At 37.7% G+C, this 23,631-nt stretch overlaps 1 protein-coding gene across 5 annotated transcripts in view; it reads left to right on the top strand.

The window, feature by feature from the left end:
• The window catches only part of POU2F1 (POU class 2 homeobox 1), a 178,913-nt gene that overhangs the window by 93,534 nt on the left and 61,748 nt on the right, over positions 1 to 23,631 (top strand). For all 5 annotated transcript variants that reach the window (XM_036076745.2, XM_078077920.1, XM_036076748.2 and 2 more), the window contains one exon: positions 2,092 to 2,157. In XM_036076745.2, coding sequence (XP_035932638.1) covers positions 2,092 to 2,157 — 66 coding nt within the window. The remainder of the gene's footprint in view (positions 1 to 2,091; positions 2,158 to 23,631) is intronic.

Genomic DNA, 23,631 nt, shown 5'->3' on the forward strand with positions numbered 1-23,631 from the left:
CCACAATTAAAACAACAAACTGTTGTCAAGAATTCAATCCAAGAACAGTTTGTAGACTGTGTATTAGACTCACATACAGTCAGTTCAGTGTGCCCAGAGAGAAGAAAAACTTCAAATATCAAAAGAGAACTTACTTGCATTTACTCTTTTACATCTACTATGTTGGGAACTCAAGAAAGGAAAGAAAAATACCTTTTTGAAATATTTTTAGCATTATATTTTAGAATTAGAAATTGATCTCTGTTATTTGTAATTAACAGTAACTGTCATTTGAACAGTCTTCACATTGTTGTACAGTTAGTCAGAATTTTGTTTTATTTACATGTGTATGTATGTGTGAAGTAATTTTGTTAAATGTCTCTAAAGCTCGACAATTTAATAGAAAATGCTTAGAAGATTCACACAATACCTGTGACATAATTTTTAATTTAGATGTGTGGAAATTAGGATATGAGTTGCACAAGCACAGGCTCATGACTTGTTAAGAATTCTTTGTATAAAAGATATGTTACCCTTTTTATGAATATTAAGTGATTCATATTTTTCCCACTTTCTTTTAACATTCTAAAGGAAGCATTGAGCAGAATGTATGTTTACTGGTATATTAACATTTGTTGTGATCTTTGTGGACTTTCATAAGATTTTGGTTAAGTCATTCAGAAAGCTGATTTTCACTAAGTTGTACACCTGTTCCTTTCAAACCTTAGTGTGCTTTCAGTGACATTTAAATTTTTCTGTACAGTAGAGGCAAGGAAGTTGTAGAACTACTCTCATTTATGACCACAGAAGAACGAATTTGAATCCTTCGAACATCTGAAGAACAAACCAAAGATATGATAAAACTGCTTAAGACCATAAGACAAGCATCTGTTTCAAAACCTGTGTTAAAAAAGCTATTACACAGCTTCCAGGTTGGAAATGAAATTTATGGGAGGAGGACTCTTGATTCTCTCTCATCACTTGTGCATTTAGATAAAGCAACTATGGACAGCACGGTTGGGACTGATGATTGTTTTGGCTTCCTAGTTAAACACTGAAGCAGATGACAAAATGTACTCTTCAGTGAAAAATCAAATATAATATAGTTTACTTATTCTCAACTAATAATTATAGTTAAATGGTTCTTAATCCAGTGGGGGAAAAGGGGAAACTTGCTTGATAGTAAACTTGATTACAAATATGCTAAGTTTGGGTTTAGAGTGGAAGTAGAATGAAGTATGTATTAAATGTAAATTTAGGTTTTACCCTATTACAAAGGTGGAAGAAAAACAGACTTGTTCTTGTCTCTTGTATATCTTCTGGGATACCTGATATTGCTTGATGAAAACTTTTTACTATGAAAACTTTCATTAAAGAGATAACCCTTAAGGAGATAAACCCACGTCAGGAGGTTCTCATAGGGTATCAGATAGGTAGTATTTTAGGTGGTGTGGTTGTGGTTCAATTTGGAAATGATTAGATATATCCGTTATGCCTTGTGGTGCAACTTCTTGTACTGGTTTATGATTGAGGTATGAATTTGACATATTCTCACTTTGACACATAGTTTGGGCAGGCAGTAAATAGGAGATTTTTTCTTAGACATGCTTTCTTTTTATTCTTTAAGGTTGAGTTACTGTCCCCTCTTTTAGGAAGATTACCAGTGAATTGTTTTTGTTATAACTAACCAATACCTTTGCTTATGAAAAAAAGAAACTTTGAGAGTAACATGTTTTACTTTGTAAGGAGCTTGGCCCCAGCTTTGTTTCTTTAAAGTATTTTATGCTTCATATTATATTTACTCCATTTACATGTTAGACTCTATTGTAATTTTTTTCAGGTTAGAGTTCAGTTATCTTTGTGAGAAGAATGTTAAAATTCTTTGGAAAGACAGTTTATTTGTGGATCACTTCAGGGTTAAGGGAATCCCGAATTTCTTTCAGAAAAACTTTTATTACAGTTTCCAATGTTTTAGTGTTGACACTATCTGTCTTTGAACTGTAGAACTGTAACATTAGTCAATATTCTTAAGCCTTTCCTTTTCCACAATTTTGCCTCCCTAACCACATCCCCAGTTTTTAAAAAACCTCATTCACCTCTCATTCATTGCAGACTCAAGAATGAACAATCCGTCAGAAACCAGTAAACCATCTATGGAGAGTGCAGATGGCAACACAGGTAAGAGATGATTCCCAGGTCCAGCTTTTTAACTAGCTCTAATCGGGCTAACAGAAGAAACTTTCCATTTAACTGTGACTTCTGTTTGGCAAATAAAGACCAATTGGAGTGTTGAGTTGTCAAATATAACTTAGTGCTTGCAGGAACTGGTATTATTTGTTTAAGATTATTTAGTTTCTTCTGCAGATTGCTTCATCTTTTTGTTGCTGTTTATCAGAGAAACTCTAAAGTAGTTGAGAGAATAGTCCTTTAGGGTCAGGTAGATCTGGGTATGAATTAGGGATTTGTTACTAGCTTTGGACTTTAGGCAGTTTCCCCAATCTTTTGAGACTTTATTCACCTATAAAATGGGGATAATATATTTCATAGGTCATTGTGAGTATTAAAGGAAGTGGATTAAGCACAGTACCAGCTACACAGTTAACCATTCAGTAAAACGTTGCCCTTGTTATAGGTGTTAACCGAAATAGTAAATGTTATCCACCCCCCGCCCCCCTTCAATTTAAGTTGTATTGAAGTTATGATGGTGTCAGTAGATAGTTAAAAACACACACCTATTTCTAATATGTTCTTTTATTTGGTAATGTTTAAAAACTTATACTTGATTTAACTATTTATCAGGAGAAAATTAATATCATAAATGAGAAAACTGAGGCCCCATGAGAGAAAGGTAAATCCGTAAAGGATAGAATGTCTCTACAACCCATACTCTTAATTCATTACATTGCTCAGAGGACATTTAACCATGTGTCTTTATCATCTGCCAGAGATGGTGCAGGGACTTCCCCAGTTTCTGAGGAAGAGGCATAAATTAAAATATTCAGCTGTGTAAGAAGGGAATTATGGGCAGGGATACCCAGAAAGTAATAGTTTCTAAAGTAAACTAGGTCTTTCACTTGCAGAGAGGGTTGCCTCTGTGACCCATCATTTTAAAATTGCCTAAAAATGGGAGATGGTAAGAATGAGAGTCACTCCTGGAAACAGTCTTTGTTTTTCACCTCTGCTGGCCACAACATGTTTTAATTTAAAGTAGATGAGTTGAACCAATGTAGCAGTTCCTGCCTACCTATCTTTCCATTCAAAATTGTTCTCTACCTGGAGATACTTGTTAATCTTTTAATCTCTAAAGTGTGCCTGTCTCTTTATGTGAAACTGAGCTGTGGGGCATCCTGTTGTACTGAACAGGTCACTCAGAACACTCTGAGGCTAGCCAGGTAGACTGCTCTAGAACCTCCTGGGGAGGAGAAAGGCAGCACTCTCTTCTGTCTGGATTGTCAGCTGCAGTCTCATTTTTGTTGTTTCTCTGTCCTCTGTTTGGGCCCTGTCTCGCATTATTTTGTAGCACTGGTCCATCTGCCAGTGCTTTGGTCATCTAGCTTAGGTGTGGGACTTGTTTGCAAAGAGAAACAGGGCAGTCAGTCCCGTCAGACGTTCGGGGAGAGCGTGCAGGCCCTTGTGCCTTAGGAACCACTTCAGAGGAGAGGCATGTATTTCTCAGGGAAGAGAAACAGATGATTGAGCGAACACTGAAAGTGTCTCTACACCAGACTCCTTGAGAAACCCCTAATAACAGACGTTTCAGTAGCTACCATTTATTGAGCACCTACATTTAATAATCCCCCAATGACATGTTTTTAAAAAATCTTAAGCACTGTACCCATTACCTGATTTGTGTTCTTAATGACAGCCCTGTAAGTTAGGTGTTATTATTTCAGGGAATAGGAAATCAAGGCACAAAACCAGCCAGGAAATAAAGGTGGAATGAGGATTTACACCCTGCATATGGTTTCTCCCATGAATTGCAATAAAATAAAACAGAAAATTTAAGCAATACTTAATTTCAGGTCTAAAACTATTTTCAGAGCTATATATAAGAGAAATTCTAGCTGGAGCACTTGCTAAAACAGTCTTGTGAATTTCTTGACTTGTTTTAATATGCAGTGCATGGTGGACTCATAGCACTAAGCAGTATCAATGTAGATTTTTACTTTTTAATGTCTCTAAAACTCAGCATTTGTTGCCTTTGTAAAATTACAAATTGCTTCCATGTTACAGACCTTTACAATGCACTTGAAGATAACTAAAACCTTGAATGTCAGTTTCTGAAATGTTAAGGGGCTATCACTATGTTCTTAGCATCTCCCAATGATGTCAGTTTGTTAGTTTAGGAATATAAAAATAACTTTGAGTTCCAGTTTGCCTATTAAATTACAATGCTCAGTATGTCAGATACAGAATTACAGTTTGTTCAGACAATTACATGCTTACAAATTGATTTTTATTTAAAAATAAAACAGACCTGCAGATTGTTTAATCGTACAGATTCTTAGTTTCTGCTAGTTGAATAACAAGTAAAAGTTTTCAGTAGAAAGAACCCTTAGCGTTGTTATAAAACTAAAATCTCACCTTTTCTTGGATTTGGAATACTTTTGTGTAGATTACTAAAATTTTAAATATTTCTGGAAAAAATAACTTTGATTCATGACATTTTATGGGGAGTAATACTGTAAAATTATTTAAGATTATGTTTGATATGCTTCTTGTCTTTCTCCTGCGAGAGCGATCTATTTAAGTTGAGCAGATAAATCTGATGATGCACTTTTGTCAGATAGCCCTTATGTGTTCACAGAAAAATCAGTAGTTTAGGTTTGTCAATTTATTTATTCCTTAAGTTCCTGTCATATGTAAAATATTGTATGTGGTGTTATTACAAGATGCTAGTTCAAATAGATGAGATTCCCTCAGTCTTTGAAGAGTTAGCAGTCCATTGAGAAAACAGATATACAGATAAGAGATTCAGGGTAGATTATTGTAATTCAAGAGGAGGTATAGAAAAATATCATAGTGATGTTTCTTTGAGGATGTTTGAGTATTTTTTTCTTGAGATATAATTGATATATAACATTATATTAGTTTCAGGTAGACAACATGATGATTGAATATTTGTATACACTATAAAATGATGACCACTAAGTCTAGTTTCCCCTGTCGCCATATAAAGTTACGTAATAGGCAATACAGTATTTTTGAATATAGTCATCATGCTTTAATTACATCCCCATGACTTACTATTTTATGACCGGAAGTTTGTACTTCTTGACCCCCTTTTCCCTTTTTGCCCACCACCCCCAGTCACCCTTCCCTTCTGGCAACCACCAGTCTGTTCTCTGCATTTATGAGTTTTGTTTTGTTTGTTTTGCTTTTTAAATTCCACATATAGTGAGATCATATGGTATTTGTCATTCTCTGACTTATTTTACTCAGCATACCTTCAAGATCCATCCATGTTATCATAAATGGCAAAACTTCATTCTTTGTTATGGCCGAGTAGTATTCCATTGTGTACATATACAACATCTTCTTCATCCATTCATCCATGGATGGACACTGGTTGTTTCCGTATCTTAGCCATTGTGAATAATGCTGCAGTGAACCTGGACATGCATATATCTTTTCTAATTAGTGTTTTTGTTTTGTTTTGTTTTTTGGATAAATACCCAGACGGGGAATTGCTGGTAGTTCAGTTTTTAGTTTTTTGAGGATCCTCCATACTGTTTTCCATTGTGGCTGTACCAATTTACATTCCCACCAACAGTGTACTAAGGTTCCCTTTTCTGTACATCCTCACCGATACTTGTTACTTATTGTCTTTTTGATAATAGCCATTCTGACCGATGTGAGGTGATAACTCATTGTGGTTTTCATTTGCATTTCCCTGATGGTTAATGATGTTGAGTATCTTTTCATGTGCCTGTTAGCCATCTGTGTGTCTTCTTTGGGAAAATTGCCCATTTTTTATCAGATTGGTTTTTTTCGTTATTGAGTTGTGTGAGTTCTTTATATATTTTGTCATAAATTGACCATATGTGCATGGGTTTATTTCTGGACTCTGTGCTGTTCCATTGATCTGTGTGTCTGTTTTATACCAATACCATACTGTTTAGATTATTATAGCTTTGTAATATAGTTTGAAGTCAGGCATTATGATGACTCTAGCTATATCCTTCTTTAAAAAAAAAAAAAGATTGATTGGTTTATTTTAGAGGAAGAGAGCGAGCAAGTGGGGGGTCGGGGGGAGCAGGAGATAGAGAAACCCAAAGCCGACTTCCCACTGAGCACAGAGCCTGATGCAGGGCTCGATCCCAGGACCTGAGATCACAACCAGAGCCGAAACCAAGAGTCAGCCTGGGTGGCTTAGTCAGTTAAGCGTCTGACTTTGGCTCAGGTCATGATCTCTGGGTTCTGGGATGGAGCCCTGCGATGGGCTCTGCGTTTAGTGGGGGGGAGTCCTGCTTGTCTCCCTCTCTCTCCTCCTCCGCCCTCCCCCACTCATGCACAGGCATGCACTCTCTCTCAAATAAATAAAATCTTTAAAAAAAAGGAAGAAGATGTACCCCTTTTTCTACAACTAGGGAGAAGATAGGGTTGAAGAATGACAAAATTGAGGTGGAAATAGAAAGGAAAATGAATAATTCATATTAGATTGCATTTTTTTCATTTATCATTAAAGTAGTTGAGGTGGTCATTTAAGAGGGAAACAAATATAATAGTAATAATAATAGCAGCAGTTAAAATGTGTTGAAATATTACTAGGTATGCATGTCTAGTAGCTTTATTAGGTATGCTTTATATCATAATTGTTAAAATACTCCCATAAGGTGAGTAGTGTTATACCTGTTTTACAGATAAGGGAACTAATTATTCAGAACTGGTTAGTAATTTGTGATTGTAAAGACCATGAGTCTTTTCATTACTTTTCATTATCTTACACTGCCTCAAAGATTGAATGAAATGGATTTGAGAGTTTGAGTCGAGTGAATGAGTTTTGACTTAGCTACCTTTAAGGAACTGATATAAATAAATACATAAATAAGATTAATAAGCTTTTTGAGGTTCAGGCTCAGTTTAAAGAAAACAAATATGTAGGGCGCCTGGGTGGCTCAGTTGGTTAAGCGACTGCCTTCGGCTCAGGTCGTGATCCTGGAGTCCCGGGATCGAGTCCCGCATCGGGCTCCCTGCTCTGCGGGGAGTCTGCTCCTCCCTCTGACCCTCCCCCCTCTCATGTGCTCTCTCTCTCATTCTCTCTCTCTCAAATAAATAAATAAAATCTTAAAAAAAAAAAAAAAAAAAAAAAAAAGAGAAAACAAATATGTAGCTCATCTAGCCAGTAGGTTATGTGATCTTTTCATAGCCTAGCTTGAAAAGTCCAAGATCACAAGTGAAGAAATGGAAGATTGGATTATTTTTCCAAAATAATTTACTTTCAACAAAATTATCCATCTGGATAAGAGAATAGTAATGATATTTCTTACAGTTTTTTGGACAAGGATGCTGCCAAGGATATTGCCCCTAGGGGTAGCAGTAACTCCATTTCCTCCTCCTCCCAGCCCTTGGTAACCTCTGATCTATGTTCTGTCTCTATGAATTTGCCTATTCTAGATACTTTATGTAAGCAGAATCATACAAAATTTTTTCTTTTGTGTCTGACTTATATCATTTAGCATATTTTCAAGGTTCATCTACGTTATAGCATGTATAACTGAATCATATTCCAATGTATGTATATACCACATTTTATTTATCCATTCATCTGTTGATGGACAGCTGGGTTGTTTTCACCTTTTAGCTACAACTACAGTGAGCACTGGTGCACAGGTATCTTAGAGTTGCTGTTTTCAGTTCTTTGGGCTATGAAAATAACTAGTAGTGAAATTGCTGGGTAAATCAACAAGAATTTATTATCTTTACAGTTCTGGAGGTTAGAAGTTCTAAAATTAGGGTGTTGTAAGGCTTGCATTCCTTCAGGAGCCTCTATGGAGAATCCATTTCCTTCTCTTTTCTAGCTTCCATAGACCACCTGCATTCCTTGGTTTATGGCCTCTTCCTCTATCTTCAAAGCCAGAAGTGAGGTGTCTTCAGGGCTGTCATTCTGTCTGTCTGACTCCTGCTTCCATCGTCCCATCTTATTCGACTTTCCTTGCCTCCCTCTTCCTCTTATAGGGACCATCGTGATTACACTGGGTCCGCCCAGATACTTGAGCATAATCTCCCTATCTTGAGATTCTTAATGTAATCAGATCAGAATCCTTTTGCTGTGTAAAGTAACTATTTACAGCTTCTGGGGGTTGGGATGTAGACATCTTTGGCCATTGTTTTGCCTACTACACTACTTTATCGTAAATTAAATCTGATCAGCTGTATTACAGATAATAATTGGAAGAGTAAAAAAGTTGTATAAAGTTTTATAAACATCAGTAGGAACAACCAAAAGCATTTTTTTTATGTTAGAAATATTGGACAAATTTTTAAGTCTTGCTCACTTTTAATCAAAGGGCAGACTTCTTTCATCAGTACTTCTGACAAATGGTCATCTACCCTGTGCCTGGGCTCATCCACTGTTTTTGATACATCTTCTTCTGTTGGTTGTACAGCTCTGTTATCTATAGTCTTTTGAATTCTGCCCTTAGGAGTAACACAGATTGAAATGATTTTCCCTAACTTTTAAAAAATGAAAGCTCTTCTGGAAGTCATTGCCATATTTTATGTCTTCTCCATTTACTTGACATTTATTTTCAAATGCTAATTCATTATGAAATAATTTATTATAGAGTAATAATTTATACTGTAGTAATAGTGGCTATCATTAAGTATTTACTAGGTGTGTTAAGCACTTTGTATAGATTATCTCAGTTAATCCTTGTGACAACCATATAAGGCACTGTTTTTCTCTTTTTATGGATCAGGGAATTGAGGCTCAGAGATGTTTGGTCACTTTTCAAAGGTCACACACATATCTATAAAAGTGAGTAGAGCTGTTCTCTTATCCTTTGAGCTATGTTGTTCCTTATGTCTTGTTTTCTATGTGCAAGATACTGTACTAAGTAAGATCACTAAAGTTGAATCAAATATTGATTTTGTTCTCAATAAACTTACCTTACAGAGAAAATATGATGAAAATATAATAGAAGATTCATAAGAAGTATACAGAGGTCCGTGAGACTTCAGTGTGGGGGAACTTGTTTCTAGCTGGGAAGGCTTTGTAGAAAGTGGAGCTGCAGCTGGACTGAGGGCCCGACAGGATTTCAGTGTGACTGAGGCTGTTTATGCTCGGCATCAAGAAGCAGTTAAGCTAAGATGGGAGAAAGACATCTGCCCTAAAGTGCTCTGATCCCTTCCGACTCTTCCATCATGCCCTATGATTTCTCGATCCTTTGTCATTCTGTCATCCTCAGAATCAGACTTCAGTGCAACCATTACCATCACCATTGGCTTATTGTTATTTTTGAAAACTTACCACTGTCTTATTGTAATTATTTTTTATAATTAAGATAAAAATGATACTAGATTTAAATTTTTAGAATACAAAATGTTATTTTTTTCTGATAATATTTAGTTCTTTTGAAATATTAAAACTTATATACTTACTGATTCATTGAGTTTGTGGTCAATTAACTATAAGTCTTTTTTTCACCTGAATTATGATAGTGCTAAAGCTCCTCCCCATATTCATGATTTTTCATCCCAGTGATTTTTTTCCCCAGGATGATGTTAAGATCTTTTCGCAGTTGAAAAGACCAAATAAATTTATTAATGCGACCCAATGTGCATCTATGAAATTGCATTCCAAAAATATTTTATCAGAAGTTTCTAGCAACCAGGGATATTTGTTCTGTGAGATTTATTAGTGCTGTGGCTGATTTTAGCAAATTATATTAGTAAGAAAGCTTGAGCAGACATCATTTTCTCCAAGAGAAGTAGAAAGGATCCTGAAAGACCAGGGCACCGGTGAATATACCTGCTATTCTTCATTTGAATTAAGATTATATTTTTATTAAATGAATGAAGGAGTGAGTGATCCTTTTGCCAGGAGTAACCCAATAACAAATACAGAATTTTAAAAGTAGTATCTATTTCATTTTTTTTCATTACCAATAGAAATTTGGAACATTAATAAAAGAAGATTTATTGCTGAAAGGCCACTTATTAAGTACAGCTTGTGAGATTATCTATAATTTTCTCCTTTCTCCCTTAGAGGGCAGTTTTGTTTCCTGTCATGTTAATTTTTTGTGTGTTTTTTTTTTCCCCCAACAAGTATAAAAGAATTTTCTAGCCATGTTATACTTTACGTGTTACTTGAAGCAAAAGAACTAACCTCATTACTCTTCCAGTTTGATCCATTAGATGATACTCTGGCTTCAAGCAGCGGCAGTGGAAACCAGGGGATCAGATTTGATGAGCATTTGTGGGGAGAGGAGAGGAGATTGAGAAGGGAGTAAACAAACAAGGGAAGAGAGTAATCTAAACTGAGTGCCTGTATTTGGCTTGGGACCGGGATAGATGGAGTGCCATTCTCTGACCAGGGACTGCCTGAGCTGCAAGTAGACTCAACAACGAGTGATCCACTGAGTTCTGAAAATGCTGCATTGGAGGTGCCTCATGGTGCCTGCAGGTGAAGAAGTGAGCAATTGAAGACAGAGCTGTGTTCCTGAGGAGAGCAGCCTGGCTGCTTATATAGGAGTGGAAGTACTTAGCAGGGAGGTGCCACTGGGAAGAGAGTGGAAGGAGTGGAAGAAGCCGGGAAGAGAACCAAGGACAGACCTCTTCCACAACACTGACAGGCTGGCAGAGGAAGAGGGGCCACGGAGGAGCCCTGCACCATCTGGGAGGCTGGCCACGGGCTGCATGTGGCTGGTAACATTAAAGTTCAATTACAAATTCCGTCATGCTGGCCGCACTTGTAGTGCTTCGTAGCCATGTGTGGTTAGAGGCTACCAGATTGGGTAGCACATATATGTAACCGATCCAGCATTACAGAAATTTCCACTGGACAGTGCTTAAGTAGACTAAAGAGCAACCATGGAGATGAGAAGTGAACCAGACAGCGACGTTCATGGAGTTAGCGTCCAGGGTAGTCAGGTCCTGCAGAGAGGTCAAGACAGGAAGCTTAAACTGTGACCTCTATATTTGACAGTTAGTAGTTACTAGGGAGCTTTTAAATGGTTTTAGGTAAGTGGTAGAGAAAGAAATTGCTGCGGATAGAGAAGTGAATAATTGAGGAAGGGGAATGGTAAACGTAGGCAGCTCTCATAACAGAAACTGTGAGAGGCTGTATAGCATAGTGGTTAAGAGCTCAGGCCCTGGAACCGAACCACCTGGATTCAGATCCCTGGTTCCTTCACTTACCAGTTATGTTACTTTGAGCATATTACTCCTTTCTGTGCCACAGTTTTCTTAGCTGCAAAATGGGAGATAAATAATAATAAATCGTTACATAAAAGTGATGTATACATGAAAGCAAGTAGATGTAGATGTATGACTTAGTAAGTGCTCAGTAATTGGCAGTATTTATTCTGAATATGACGATGATAATAGTGATTATATTTTAAATAAAGGAAAGGAAAGAATAGGAGAGAGGAGGTCAAGTATATTTTATATGTGAAGGAGAGGAACCAGTAGGAGGGAGTGGTACAAAAAGGATGGATGATTCAGGAATCAGAGTTCCCAAGGAGAAGGGAAGCGTTAGGTTTCTGAACACTGGTAGATGAAGTAGCTTAGAATAGAAGAAGGTCCCTTCCCCTCCATTTTAAGGTAGAGAAATGGGAGAGTGAAGGAGTTAAAGATAGATATAGATAACGACTACAGATAAGTTTGTAGGTAGAAGGGAAGGTAAGAAAGCACTCTAGATTAGGGTTAGGAACAGAGGCAATTAGGGATGTCCTTGTGATATTGGGAAAATGAAACCAGGGAACAAAATGCAAATGCGTTTGCAAATGCAAAATAGTCTGGGAGTAGATAGTTCATCCAGATAAATAAACAATACAAGAAGGATTGAGAGCAAAGGGTCATAATTCAAGCTGGGAACCTTGACATCAGATAAAATCAGAAGACCAGGACTTTCACTGCAGCTTTTCAGGCACTTTGTGTTTCTAAAGAAGGCAGGAAACTACCACCGTTTCACTAACTCACCTCTTCAAGGTTGAAGATGAGTAAGGAACATTTGACTAGGTGAGGGGGCAGGAGAAAGATGGAGCAGAGTAAATGGTAAATTTTTCTTTGTCAACAAAACTATTAGCATGCTATTACAATTTTAGAATAAGGACTTTATTTCTGGTTTTCTTGGCCCTCGAAGTATTCCCTTTAGGTGACATGTTTAAGTTACTTGAAAAAGACTTGGTCTGAATAGTTGGTAGGTCATAAGTCATTCATTTTTCTACAATTAAGAATAAAGTCTGTTTCAGGGCGCCTGGGTGGCTCAGTTGGTTAAGCAACTGCCTTCAGCTCAGGTCATGATCCTGGAGTCCTGGGATCGAGTCCCGCATCGGCTCCCTGCTCAGCAGGGAGTCTGCTTCTCCCTCTCCCACTCCCCCCTCTTGTGCTCTCTCTCTCTCTCAAATAAATAAATAAAATCTTAAAAATAAAAAATAAAAATTAAAAAAAATTAAAAAAAAAAAAAGAATAAAGTCTGTTTCAGTAATACCTTTCATCCAGATAGACTTTGTAACAATTCGACAAACTAACCATTTGCGGAAGTCTTGTCATGCATCACTAACCTGGAGTCATCTACAAGGTAATATATAAAAACAATTAAAAAAATAAAACATATACCATTACTTAGGAAACGAAGAATATACAGTATAATAGCAGTGGAAATTTTTAGTAGATACGAAATAGTCATCCATCCTGTAGATGATCTATAGCATCATTTCTGATTATGCTTCTTGCTTTTGTAATAGCATAGAACTTTTCTATAGACTTAAGTGGTTTTCTTTCTGGATTTCCATTATCCCAGATTCTTCCAGTTTTATGATGACTCATTAGGAAGAAACCACCCACCCACCCACACACACACACAAATGAACATAAGCTAAGTTTTTCCTGAAGATCTTTTAGCTGTTATTTATGTTAATTATGTCCCACAGTTACGTGACTTTCTGTAAACTTAGTTTAGAATTTGTGCTTGCTCATTAGGGCAACGTAGTAGCAGGCACAGACATTGTTATTATTTCCTTGTAGGGCATCTGAAGTTTAAGCTATTATTGGTAAATTTTACTTTGACTGCCTTAAATTTACTGACAAACCGACAAATTCCACCAGGGTGGCCTCACATTACTTGGGTCTATGGCGTAGTTTAAGTAGCCAGTCGGGCCAGTGAGGCTGGGTGTTACAGGCAGGCAAACCTAGGGCAGTCAGATTTGTTCTGAGCTGCAGATCTCTCTTTGTTTTTGTTTAATTGAGGTGAATGTATATAACATAAAATTAAGCATTTAAGGTGAACAATTCAGTGACATTTAGTACATTCACAGTTTGTGTAGCCGCCGCCTCTGTCTAGTTCTGACGTGTTTCCATCATCCCAAAAGGAAACCTTGACTCATTAAGTAGTTGCCCTCCCATTTCCCTCTCCCCCCAGCCCCCAACTCTATAGATTTACCTATTCTGGATATTTCATATAAATGGAATCATAGGCTATGTGATCTGTTTTGTGTACAGCTTCCTTCACTTAGCATAATGTTTTCGAGGTTCATCTGTGTTGTAGTTTGTGTAATACTTCATTCCTTTTACTGGCTGAATAATATTCCATTGTATGTACATACCACAACTTATTTATCCAGTCATCTGTTGATGGACATTTGGATTGTTTCTACTTTTTGGCTATTGTGAGTAGTGCTGCTATGAATATTCATGTCCAAGGATTTCTTTGAGTACCTGTTTTCACTTCTTTTGGGTGTATTCCTAGCAATGGAATGGATGGGTCATATAGTAATTCTATGTTTAATTTTTTAAAAAACCACCAAACTCTTTTCCACAGCAGCTGAACCATTTTACATTTCCACAGCCAATGTACAAGGATTCCAGTTTCTCTACATTCTTGCCAACACTTGTTATTTCCCTTTTTTTTTTTTTCCTGTTAAGAGGTATCCTAATGGGTTGAATAATATACTTTTATTTTTTTAAAATAATGTACTTTTTAAAATAATGTACCCTGCACTCTTTTTTCCAGTAGTGTCTTTGTGCAGCTCCATCTATATTATGGTCAGAATGTCTTGTAGTAATGAGATGAGCAGTGGCTAGTAATAAACTGTGTTTACATCTGAACCATTAAATTTTCACTTTTCAAACCTTGACAGTTCAGGCCTCACTCTGTAACCCCAGCCCACCTTTATATCCTAATCTCCCCCTTCTTCTTAGCCATGTTAGAACTCTCAAAGCACTTTGTACCTTTCTTTGAGCAAATACCGTATTCTGCCTTGCTTTGTTTGAGGATGGTGACTGTACTTTATTCGTGTTTGTGTTCTACCTTCTGCCATCTTTTTGTAGATAACTTCTTTAGAGTGCTAGTCTTTCACATTTTAATTATTTATATTCTTGTCTGTCACCCATAGCTAACAGTGAGCAACTTTTGGTTATGGGAGTATGACTTGTTTATCTTTGTAAACCGAGGACCTAATAGAATATCTAAAATTATTCGTTTGGATTCCTGGATATTAAACTTGTGTTATAATGTCTTCTACTTATGGTAGAGAAATGCTTGACGTTTTCCTTCTTCAAATGGCCATTTCTTGTTAATTCCATCTCATCCTCTTAAGATTCAACCAGAATGTTGCCTCTGAGAAGTGTTCCCTAGCATCACCTTTTCCCTTCTTCCTTAAGGGCCCCTTGATGTGTCCCGGTCCCAGCGCGTGTATATCTGCTGTTGCCCTTGCCGTGTTGTGTGTACCTTCTTTTTTTTTTTTTTTTATTTATTTGACAGAGAAAGACAGCTAGAGAGGGAACACAAGCAGGGGGAGTGGGAGAGGGAGAAGCAGACTCCCCGCCGAGCAGGGAGCCCGATGCGGGGCTTGATCCCAGGACCCTGGGATCACAACCTGAGCCGAAGGCAGACACTTAACGACTGAGCCACCCAGGTGCCCCCATCTGTGTACCTTCTTATGAAACTGGAACCACAGTTGTTACCCCTGCATCCCCACCAGACTCCCTATCCCTTTTTCCTCTTTATTTTTTCATAGCACTTATTTCTATCTAATGTTCAATATTTTTTTCATTTTTATTGTCTCTTTCCCCACACTAAAATGTAAGCTCTGTGAAGACATGGTTTCTATCTCTCTTCTTTCCTGTTTTAGCTCTTGCATCTAGAACCACGTCTGCCACGTACTCAGTGAGTTTTTCTTTAACAAGTGAATTAATAGGCCTGAGAGCTACTTAAGAACAAGGACTGTGTCGTTTTCTTCTTGATATAACCTCAGCACTTGGCATACCAATACACAGTAAATGTTGAATGTAGCGTTTATTCTTACAGCAGGATCTTTCTTCTATATGATATATTCTTGGTTCTCTTTTGTTGTTTATACCTAAATAATTATATAAAAGCAGAAAATGCAGATAAGCAGAAAGAATAGTCTCAGTGCAAATGGGAGATGATTCAGTCATAAATTTCATGTATATAGCCATAACAATAGGTTTATCAAAAGGTATTCCCTATAAAGGTAAAACTGTTCATTTGAAAGGAGAGATTTCTTTTGAATTGTAAAGATGGACAACCCTGTTGGTTAAGAAGTTAATCATTTAGGAAACAGCCAAATAATCTCTATATCAGTATTCCGAAGTAGTCACTATTGGAATAGATTAAAAATAATAAAGGTAGTATAGAGTTTCAGATGGACCAGATTTATAAGAGGAGATCCCATACACTGCAGATTAGATTAAGTTCCCAGTTTAATGAGCCAATGATATCAACTCTATTGGAAACAACGTAGCTTCAGCATAGGTGTAGTATATTAAATGTGGCTTTCCCCTTGTCCCCAACATTCTTAATTGGGTGGGGGTAAGCAGCTGCCTATGACACTCTCTTCTTACAAGTAGGGTCTTACCAGATTTGAGAAGAAAAAGGGTACCTTGCCCTTTTATATATTCAGGGTTTAGGTCTCCACTCAGAGTAAATAATTTTTGATCCTCCTTTGAAATCCGGGAATATTTACAAATATTTTCAGGGATTCCAGAAATCTCAATCCTCTGTAACCAATCTTTACTCTGATTTAATTCTGTTTGGTGATGTGAGTGATTCTGATACTTGGTCTGAGCACCACTGTAACAAATCTATTTCCATGCATTTAGCAAAAGAGTCTGAGGCCACTGACATCAGAAAAGAGATCTTTTTTTTTCCTTTTTAAAATATGGCTTCCTTTAGACATAGCTGTATCCTGAAGAGATTACGAAAATATGTTACTATAAGTTTTTAATTTCTGGCCTTAAAGGGTTGATCTGTTTGAAAAATACTAATGTTATCTCTTTTTTTTTTTTTTTAAAGATTTTATTTATTTATTTGACACAGAGAGTTAGCGAGAGCAAGAACACAAGCGGGGGAGTGGGAGAGGGAGAAGCAGGCTTCCCGCCGAGCAGGGAGCCTGACGCGGGGCTCGATCCCAGGACCCTGGGATCATGACCTGAGCCGAAGGCAGACGCTTAACGACTGAGCCACCCAGGCGCCCCATGTTATCTCTTAAGTAAGGATTAAGTGTCCTAACTTAAAAACTAGGCTGTATGGGCGTTAAGATTTGGGGAAAGATTGGCATGCCTGGGTGGCTCAGTTGGTTGAGCATTCTGCTTGATTTCAGCTCAGGTCATGATCTCAGGGTCGTGAAATTGAGCCCTGCGTTGGACTCCGAGCTGGGTTTGGAGCCTGCTTAGGATTCCCTCTCTCCCTCTCCCTCTGCCCCTCCCCTCCTATTAAAAAAAAAAAAAAAAAAAAAAGATTTGGGAAAGATTATTTCCAGTTAGATTGGCCCTTAAAGAGGGTAGATTCCAGGCTGCATGTTGAACAATACCTGGGACTTTGAGACATAGAGAAGATGGTGGAGGGCATCTGCATTTGGATCCTATTGTGAGGGTGTCACCTTAGCTTTCTCTCTGTCTCCTCCTTCCTCCCCCCATTCTTCTCCTATCTCTGGCCTTCCCACCCTAGTATGTTGTGTTTCCTGTCCCATTTATACATTTTAACATTAGTATTCAGAGGGTATAGATTTCCATTCTCGGTTATGGAGAAATAACCATAGAAATAGCGTAAATGAGCAAACTGCTCCCCCTTGTCCAGAACTTTTCTGCTTTCTTTCTGTCTTGCTGTTTTTGTTTTCTGAAAATGACTACCTTTTGATTACTGAGAAAATTGTACTATCTGATTTGAGCCTGCCACCTCCCTCTGCTTTATATGTTTTTCTTTCACCCATCTTTTCATTTGCATTTAGGAAATATCCTTTTCCATTATTATGATCCTCCACTTTTCACTCTTAATTCTGTGTCTTCTCATTTCTTTCAAGTTCCTACCCCATCTTTTTACCCCATCTTGTTCTTACATCTTCAGTGTATTCCTTCCCATAGAATCTTTCCTCACAGTCTTGAAATATGCATGGGTTTATCAGCCTGCAGACCCTCACCCCACCCACAGTCTGTACACCTTTCAACAACCACCCTCTCTCACTCCCACCACTGCCAGACTTACTAAAGGAAGGAGCCCCGCTCACTACTTTGGCTTCATTGCCACCTGCTTTTTCCTTTGCTCCTTGCCATCTGGATGTGTCCTTGAAATTTTACTGCAACTATTTTGTCATTGTGGATGTTTTATTGTTTTAATGTAAATGTGATAATCTTAGAAACCTGTATGTAAACATGTATGTATAGTTTAAGTACTCCTGTGTCTACCACTCTACAAAACAGAATGTTACCATGTCCCAGGAGGCCACTGTAGGTCCATCCTGGTCATTGTCCCTTCTTCCACCACAGAGGTAACAATCATCCTAAATTCAGTGTTAATGGTCACATTGCTTTTCTTTCCAAATTTTTTTCATCTGTATATTTACTATCCTCAAATAATACTTAGATTCATCTGTTGCCATTATATAAATTCAATCATACTATATTCTGACTGGTTTCTTTTGTTCAACATTATGTTTTTGAGATTCACCCAAATTAGGGCATATGTTTATAATTCACTTTCACTAGATATAATATCCCATTATATGAATATATCACAAGTTTTCTATCCATTCTATTATTGATGGACATTTGGGTTATTTTTAGGCTTTTGTTATTACAGACATTATTGCTATAAAGTAATTTTGTACTTATCTCTTATACATATGCATGAAAGTCTCCAGAGTTTACTTAGCGGTGTAATTGCTCAACTTATTCCAGTGTTAGTACTGCCAGCAAGTTTTCCAAAGCATTTATACTGGTTTATATCGCTACCAACAGCAAATAAGAATTTCACAGTCTGGCCAAAACTTGATATTAACCAACTTTATAATTTTAGCCAATTTAGTGGCTGTAAAATGGTATTGTATTGGGATTTTAATTTGCATTTCCCTAGTTTCCAAGGAGGCTGAACATCTTTTCTAGTGTTCATGCACCATTAATGTTTCTTCTTTTGTGAAATTCCTGTTCATTTGTTTTTTTCTATTGGTTTGACTTTTTTTATTGATAGGAGTTCTCTGTGTGTTCTGAATACTGATCCTTTGTTGTTTGTTTGTATTACAAATATTTTCTCCTTTTCATTCTCTTTATGTAGCACTTTGATGAACAAAGCTTTTAATTTTGAAGTAGTTAAACTTATGTCTTTTCATTTTTTGGGTCTTAGCAAAGAAATCCTTTTCCCAAGGTTATAATGATGTACTCTTAGTTTGTCTTCTGAAAATGTAATAATTTTGTACTTTACATCTAGGCCTTTAATATTTCTGAAACTTTCCTTCCGTCCTTCCTCTCTTTCTTTTATATGGTATGAATTGTTCTAATTTCATTTTTTTCCCAAATGGATACCCAGTTATCCTTTTATTGAAAACTCCATCCTTTCCTCACTGATGTGCAGTACTACCTATCATGTTGCAAGTGTCTAAAGATATGTGTGGCTTCCAGACTCTAATCTGGTCTGTTTGTCATTGTACTCTAATTATTGTTGCTCTATGATAACTCTTAATATCTTAATAGTACAGGTCCCTCAATTTGTTTTTTTTTTGAAAAGCATTTTGACCCTTTGCCCTTCTAGTTAAATTTTAGATGGCGCATCTAGCTGGCTCAGTTGGAAGAGCATGTGACTGTTGATCTTGGGATCATGAGTTCAAGCCCCACATTGGGTACAGAGATTACTGAAAAAAAAGCCAAAAACTTTAAAATAAATAATTCTAGAACCAATCTGTCAATTACACACACACCCCAACCCTGAGAAAGAGAAGGAAGGAAGAAAGAGAAAGAAAATAACTTGTTGAGATTTTGATATGAAATTGCTTTGAATCCATAGACCAGTTTGGAAAGAACTGATTGATATCTTTACAATGTTGAGTCTTCCAGTAAATGAGCATTTATTTATGTCTTCTTTATAATTTTTAAAAATAAGGTGTTATAGTTTTCCACTGATAAGGACTTGCTATAGTTTCATAGATTTATTCCGAGGATTTTATTTTGAAGTGTTAAAAATTGTTTTGTTTTTTTTTTAAAGATTTTATTTATTTGACAGAGAGAGGGAACACAAGCAGGGGGAGTGGGAGAGGGAGAAGCAGGCTTCCCGCAGAGCAAGGAGCCTGATGCGGGGCTCGATCCCAGGACCTTGGGATCATGACCTGAGCCGAAGGCAGACGCTTAACGACTGAGCCACCCAGGCGCCCCTGAAGTGTTAAAAATTGTTAAAAAATATTTTCATTTGGTGTATAAAAGCAATTTTAAAATAGATTTTGTGTGCTGTAACCTTATTAAACTTTTTTTTTTATTACTAACATGTAACGTATCATTGGTACGGTCTGTGATTTATCAGTCTTATATGATAACCAGTGCTCATTATGTCACATGCCCTCCTTAATGTCTATCACCCAGTTACCCCATCCCTCTATCACCCTCCCTTCCAGCAACCCTCACTTTGTTTCCTATGATTAAGAGTCTCTTATGGTTTGTCTCTGTCTCTGGTTTCGTCTTCTTTTATTTTTTCCTCTCTTCCCCTATGATCCTCTGTTTTGTTTCTTAAATTCCACATATCAGTGAGATCGTATGATAATTGTCTTTCTTTGATTGACTTATTTCGCTTAACATAATACCCTCTAGTTCCATCCACATCATTGCAAATGGCAATATTTCATTTCTTACGGCTGCGTAATATTCCATTGTATTTATATACCACATCTTTTTTATCCATTCATCTGTTGATGGACATCTGGGCTCTTTCCATAGTTTGGCTATTGTGGACATTGCTGCTATAAACATTGGGGTTCACGTGCCCCTTCGGATCACTACATTTGTATCTTTGGGGTAAATACCCAGTAGTGCAATTGCTGGGTCGTAGAGCTCTATTTTCAACTTTCTGAGGAACCTCCATACTGTTTTCTAGAGTGGCTGCACCAGCTTGCATTCCCACCAACAGTGTAGGAGGGTTTCCCTTTCTCCGCATCCTCACCAACATCTGTCGTTTCCTGACTTGTTAATTTTAGCCATTCTGACTGGTGTGAGGTGGTATCTCATTGTGGTTTTGCTTTGTATTTCCCTGATGCTGAGTGATATTGAGCATTTTTTCATGTGTCTGTTGGCCATTTGGATGTCTTCTTTGGAAAAATGTCTGTTCATGTCTTCTGTCCATTTCTGGATTGGATTATTTGCTCTTTGGGTGTTGAGTTTGATAAGTTCTTTATAGATTTTGGATACTAGCCCTTTATCTGATATGTCATTTGCAAATATCTTCTCCCATTCTGTCGATTATCTTTTGGTTTTGTCGACTGTTTCCTTTGCTGTGCAAAAACCTTTTTATCTTGATGAAGTCCCAATAGTTCATTTTTCTTGTTTCCCTTGCCTTTGGAGATGTGTCTAGCAAGAAGTTGCTGCAGGGGCGCCTGGGTGGCTAAGTCGTTAAGCATCTGCCTTCGGCTCAGGTCATGATCCTAGGGTCCTGGGATCGAGCCCCGCATCGGGCTCCCTGCTCCGCGGGAAGCCTGCTTCTCCCTCTCCCACTACCCCTGCTTGTGTTCCCTCTCTAGCTGTCTCTCTCTCTGTCAAATAAATAAATAAAAAATCTTTAAAAAAAAAAAAAAGAAGTTGCTGCAGCCGAGGTCAAAGAGGTTGCTGCCTGTGTTCTCCTCTAGGATTTTGATGGATTCCTGTCTCACATTTAGGTCTTTTCATCCATTTTGAGTCTATTTTTGTCTATGGTTTAAGGAAATGGTCCAGTTTCATTCTTCTGCATGTGGCTGTCCAATTTTCGCAATACCATTTGTTGAAGAGACTGTCCTTTTTCCATTGGATATTCTTTCCTGCTTTGTCAAAAATTAGTTAACCAGAGTTGAGGGTCCATTTCTTGGTTCTCTCTTCTGTTCCATTGATATATGTGTCTGTTTTTAGGCCAGTATCATACTGTCTTGATGATTACAGCTTTGTAATAGAGCTTGTAGTCCAGAATTGTGATTCCACCAGTTTTAGTTTTCTTTTTCAACATTCCTTTGGCTATTCGGGGTCTTTTCTGGTTCCATACAAATTTTAGGATTGTTTGTTCCAGCTCTGTGAAAAATGTTGATGGTATTTTGATAGAGATTGCATTGAATGTGTAGATTGCTCTAGGTAGCATAGACCTTTTAACAATATTTGTTCTTCTGATCCATGAGCATGGAATGTTTTTCCATTTCTTTGTATCTTCCTCAATTTCTTTCATAAATGTTCAAGAGTTTTCAGAGTACAGATCCTTTAGCTCTTTGGTTAGGTTTATTCCTAGGTAGCTTATATTTTTTGGTATAATTGTAAATGGGATTGATTCCTTAATTTCTATTTCTTCTGTCTCATTGTCAGTGTATAGAAATGCAACTGATTTCTTTTTTTTATTTTAAGATTTTATTTATTTATTTGAGAGAGAAAGAATGAGACAGAGACAGCATGAGAGGGGGGAGGGTCAGAGGGAGAAGCAGACTCCCCGCTGAGCGGGGAGTCTGATGCGGGACTCGATTCCAGGATTCCAGGATCATGACCTGAGCCGTAGGCAGTCGCTTAACCAACTGAGCCACCCAGGCACCCAAAATGCAACTGATTTCTGTGCATTGATTTTATATCCTACCACTTTGCTGAATTCCTGTATGAGTTTTAGCAATTTTGGGGTAGAGTCTTTTTTTTTTTTTTTTTAAGACTTATTTATTTATTTGTTGGGGGTGGGGGGACAGAACACAAACGGGGGAGGGGCAGGCAGAGGGAGAAGCAGGCTCCCCGCTGAGCAAGGAACCTGATGCGGGACTCAATCCTAGGACCCTGGGATCATGACCTGAGCCTAAGGCAGATGCCTAAATGACTGAGCCATCCAGGCTTCCCTGGGGTGAAGTCTTTTGGGTTTTCCACATAGACTATCATGTCATTTGTGAAGAGTGAGAGTTTGACTTCTTCTTTGACAATTTGGATGCCTTTGATTTCTTTTTGTTGTCTGATTGCTGATGCTAGGACTTCTCTGTTGAACAGCAGTGGTGATAGTGGACATCCCTGCCACGTTCCTGACCTTAGGGGAAAAGCTCTCAGTTTTTCCCCATTGAGAATGATATTTGCTGTGGGGTTTTTGTAGATAGCTTTTATGATATTGAGGTATGTTCCCTCTGTCCCTACACTGTGAAGAGTTTTAATCAAGAAAGAATGCTGTACTTTGTCAAATGCTTTTTCTGCATCTATTGAGAGGATCATATGGTTCTTGCCCCTTCTTTTATTTGTGTATTGTATCGCATTGATTGCTTTGCAGATGTTGAACCTACCTTGCAGCCAAGGAATACATCCCACTTGGTCATGGTAAATAGTCCTTTGTTTTGAAAAGAATTTTTTTTTTTTTTATGAGAGCAGTTGTTTTTTTTTTTTAAAGATTTTATTTATTTGACAGAGAGATAGGGAGTACAAGCAGGGGGAGTGGCAGAGGGAGAGGTAGAAGCAGGCTTCCCCCTGAGCTGAGAGCCTGATGCGGGGCTCGATCCCAGGACCCTGAGATCATGACCTGAGCCGAAGGCAGACGCTCAACCGACTGAGCCACCCAGGCGCCCCTGAATAGTCCTTTTAATGTACTGTTGGATCCTATTGGCTAGTATTTTGGTGAGAATTTTGGCATCCATGTTCATCAGGGATATTGGTCTGTAATTCTCCTTTTTGGTGGGGTCTTTGTCTGGTTTTGGGATCAAGGTAATGCTGGCCTCATAATAGAGTTTGGAAGTTTTCCTTCCATTTCTATTTTTTGAAAGAGCTTCAGAAGAATAGATATTAACTCTTTAAATGTTTGGTAGAATTCCCCTGGGAAGCCATCAGGCCCTGGGCTCTTATTTGTTGGGAGATTTTGATTACTGCTTCAATTTCCTTGCTGGTTATGGGTCTGTTCAGGTTTTCTATTTCTTCCTGGTTTAGTTTTGGTAGTTTATACTCTCTAGGAATGCATCTGTTTCTTCCAGATTATCTAATTTGTTGGCATTATAGTTCCTCATAATATGTTCTTATAATTGTTTGTAT

Source organism: Halichoerus grypus, chromosome 7, assembly GCF_964656455.1.
Source record: "Halichoerus grypus chromosome 7, mHalGry1.hap1.1, whole genome shotgun sequence".
Classification (NCBI taxonomy): domain Eukaryota; kingdom Metazoa; phylum Chordata; class Mammalia; order Carnivora; family Phocidae; genus Halichoerus; species Halichoerus grypus.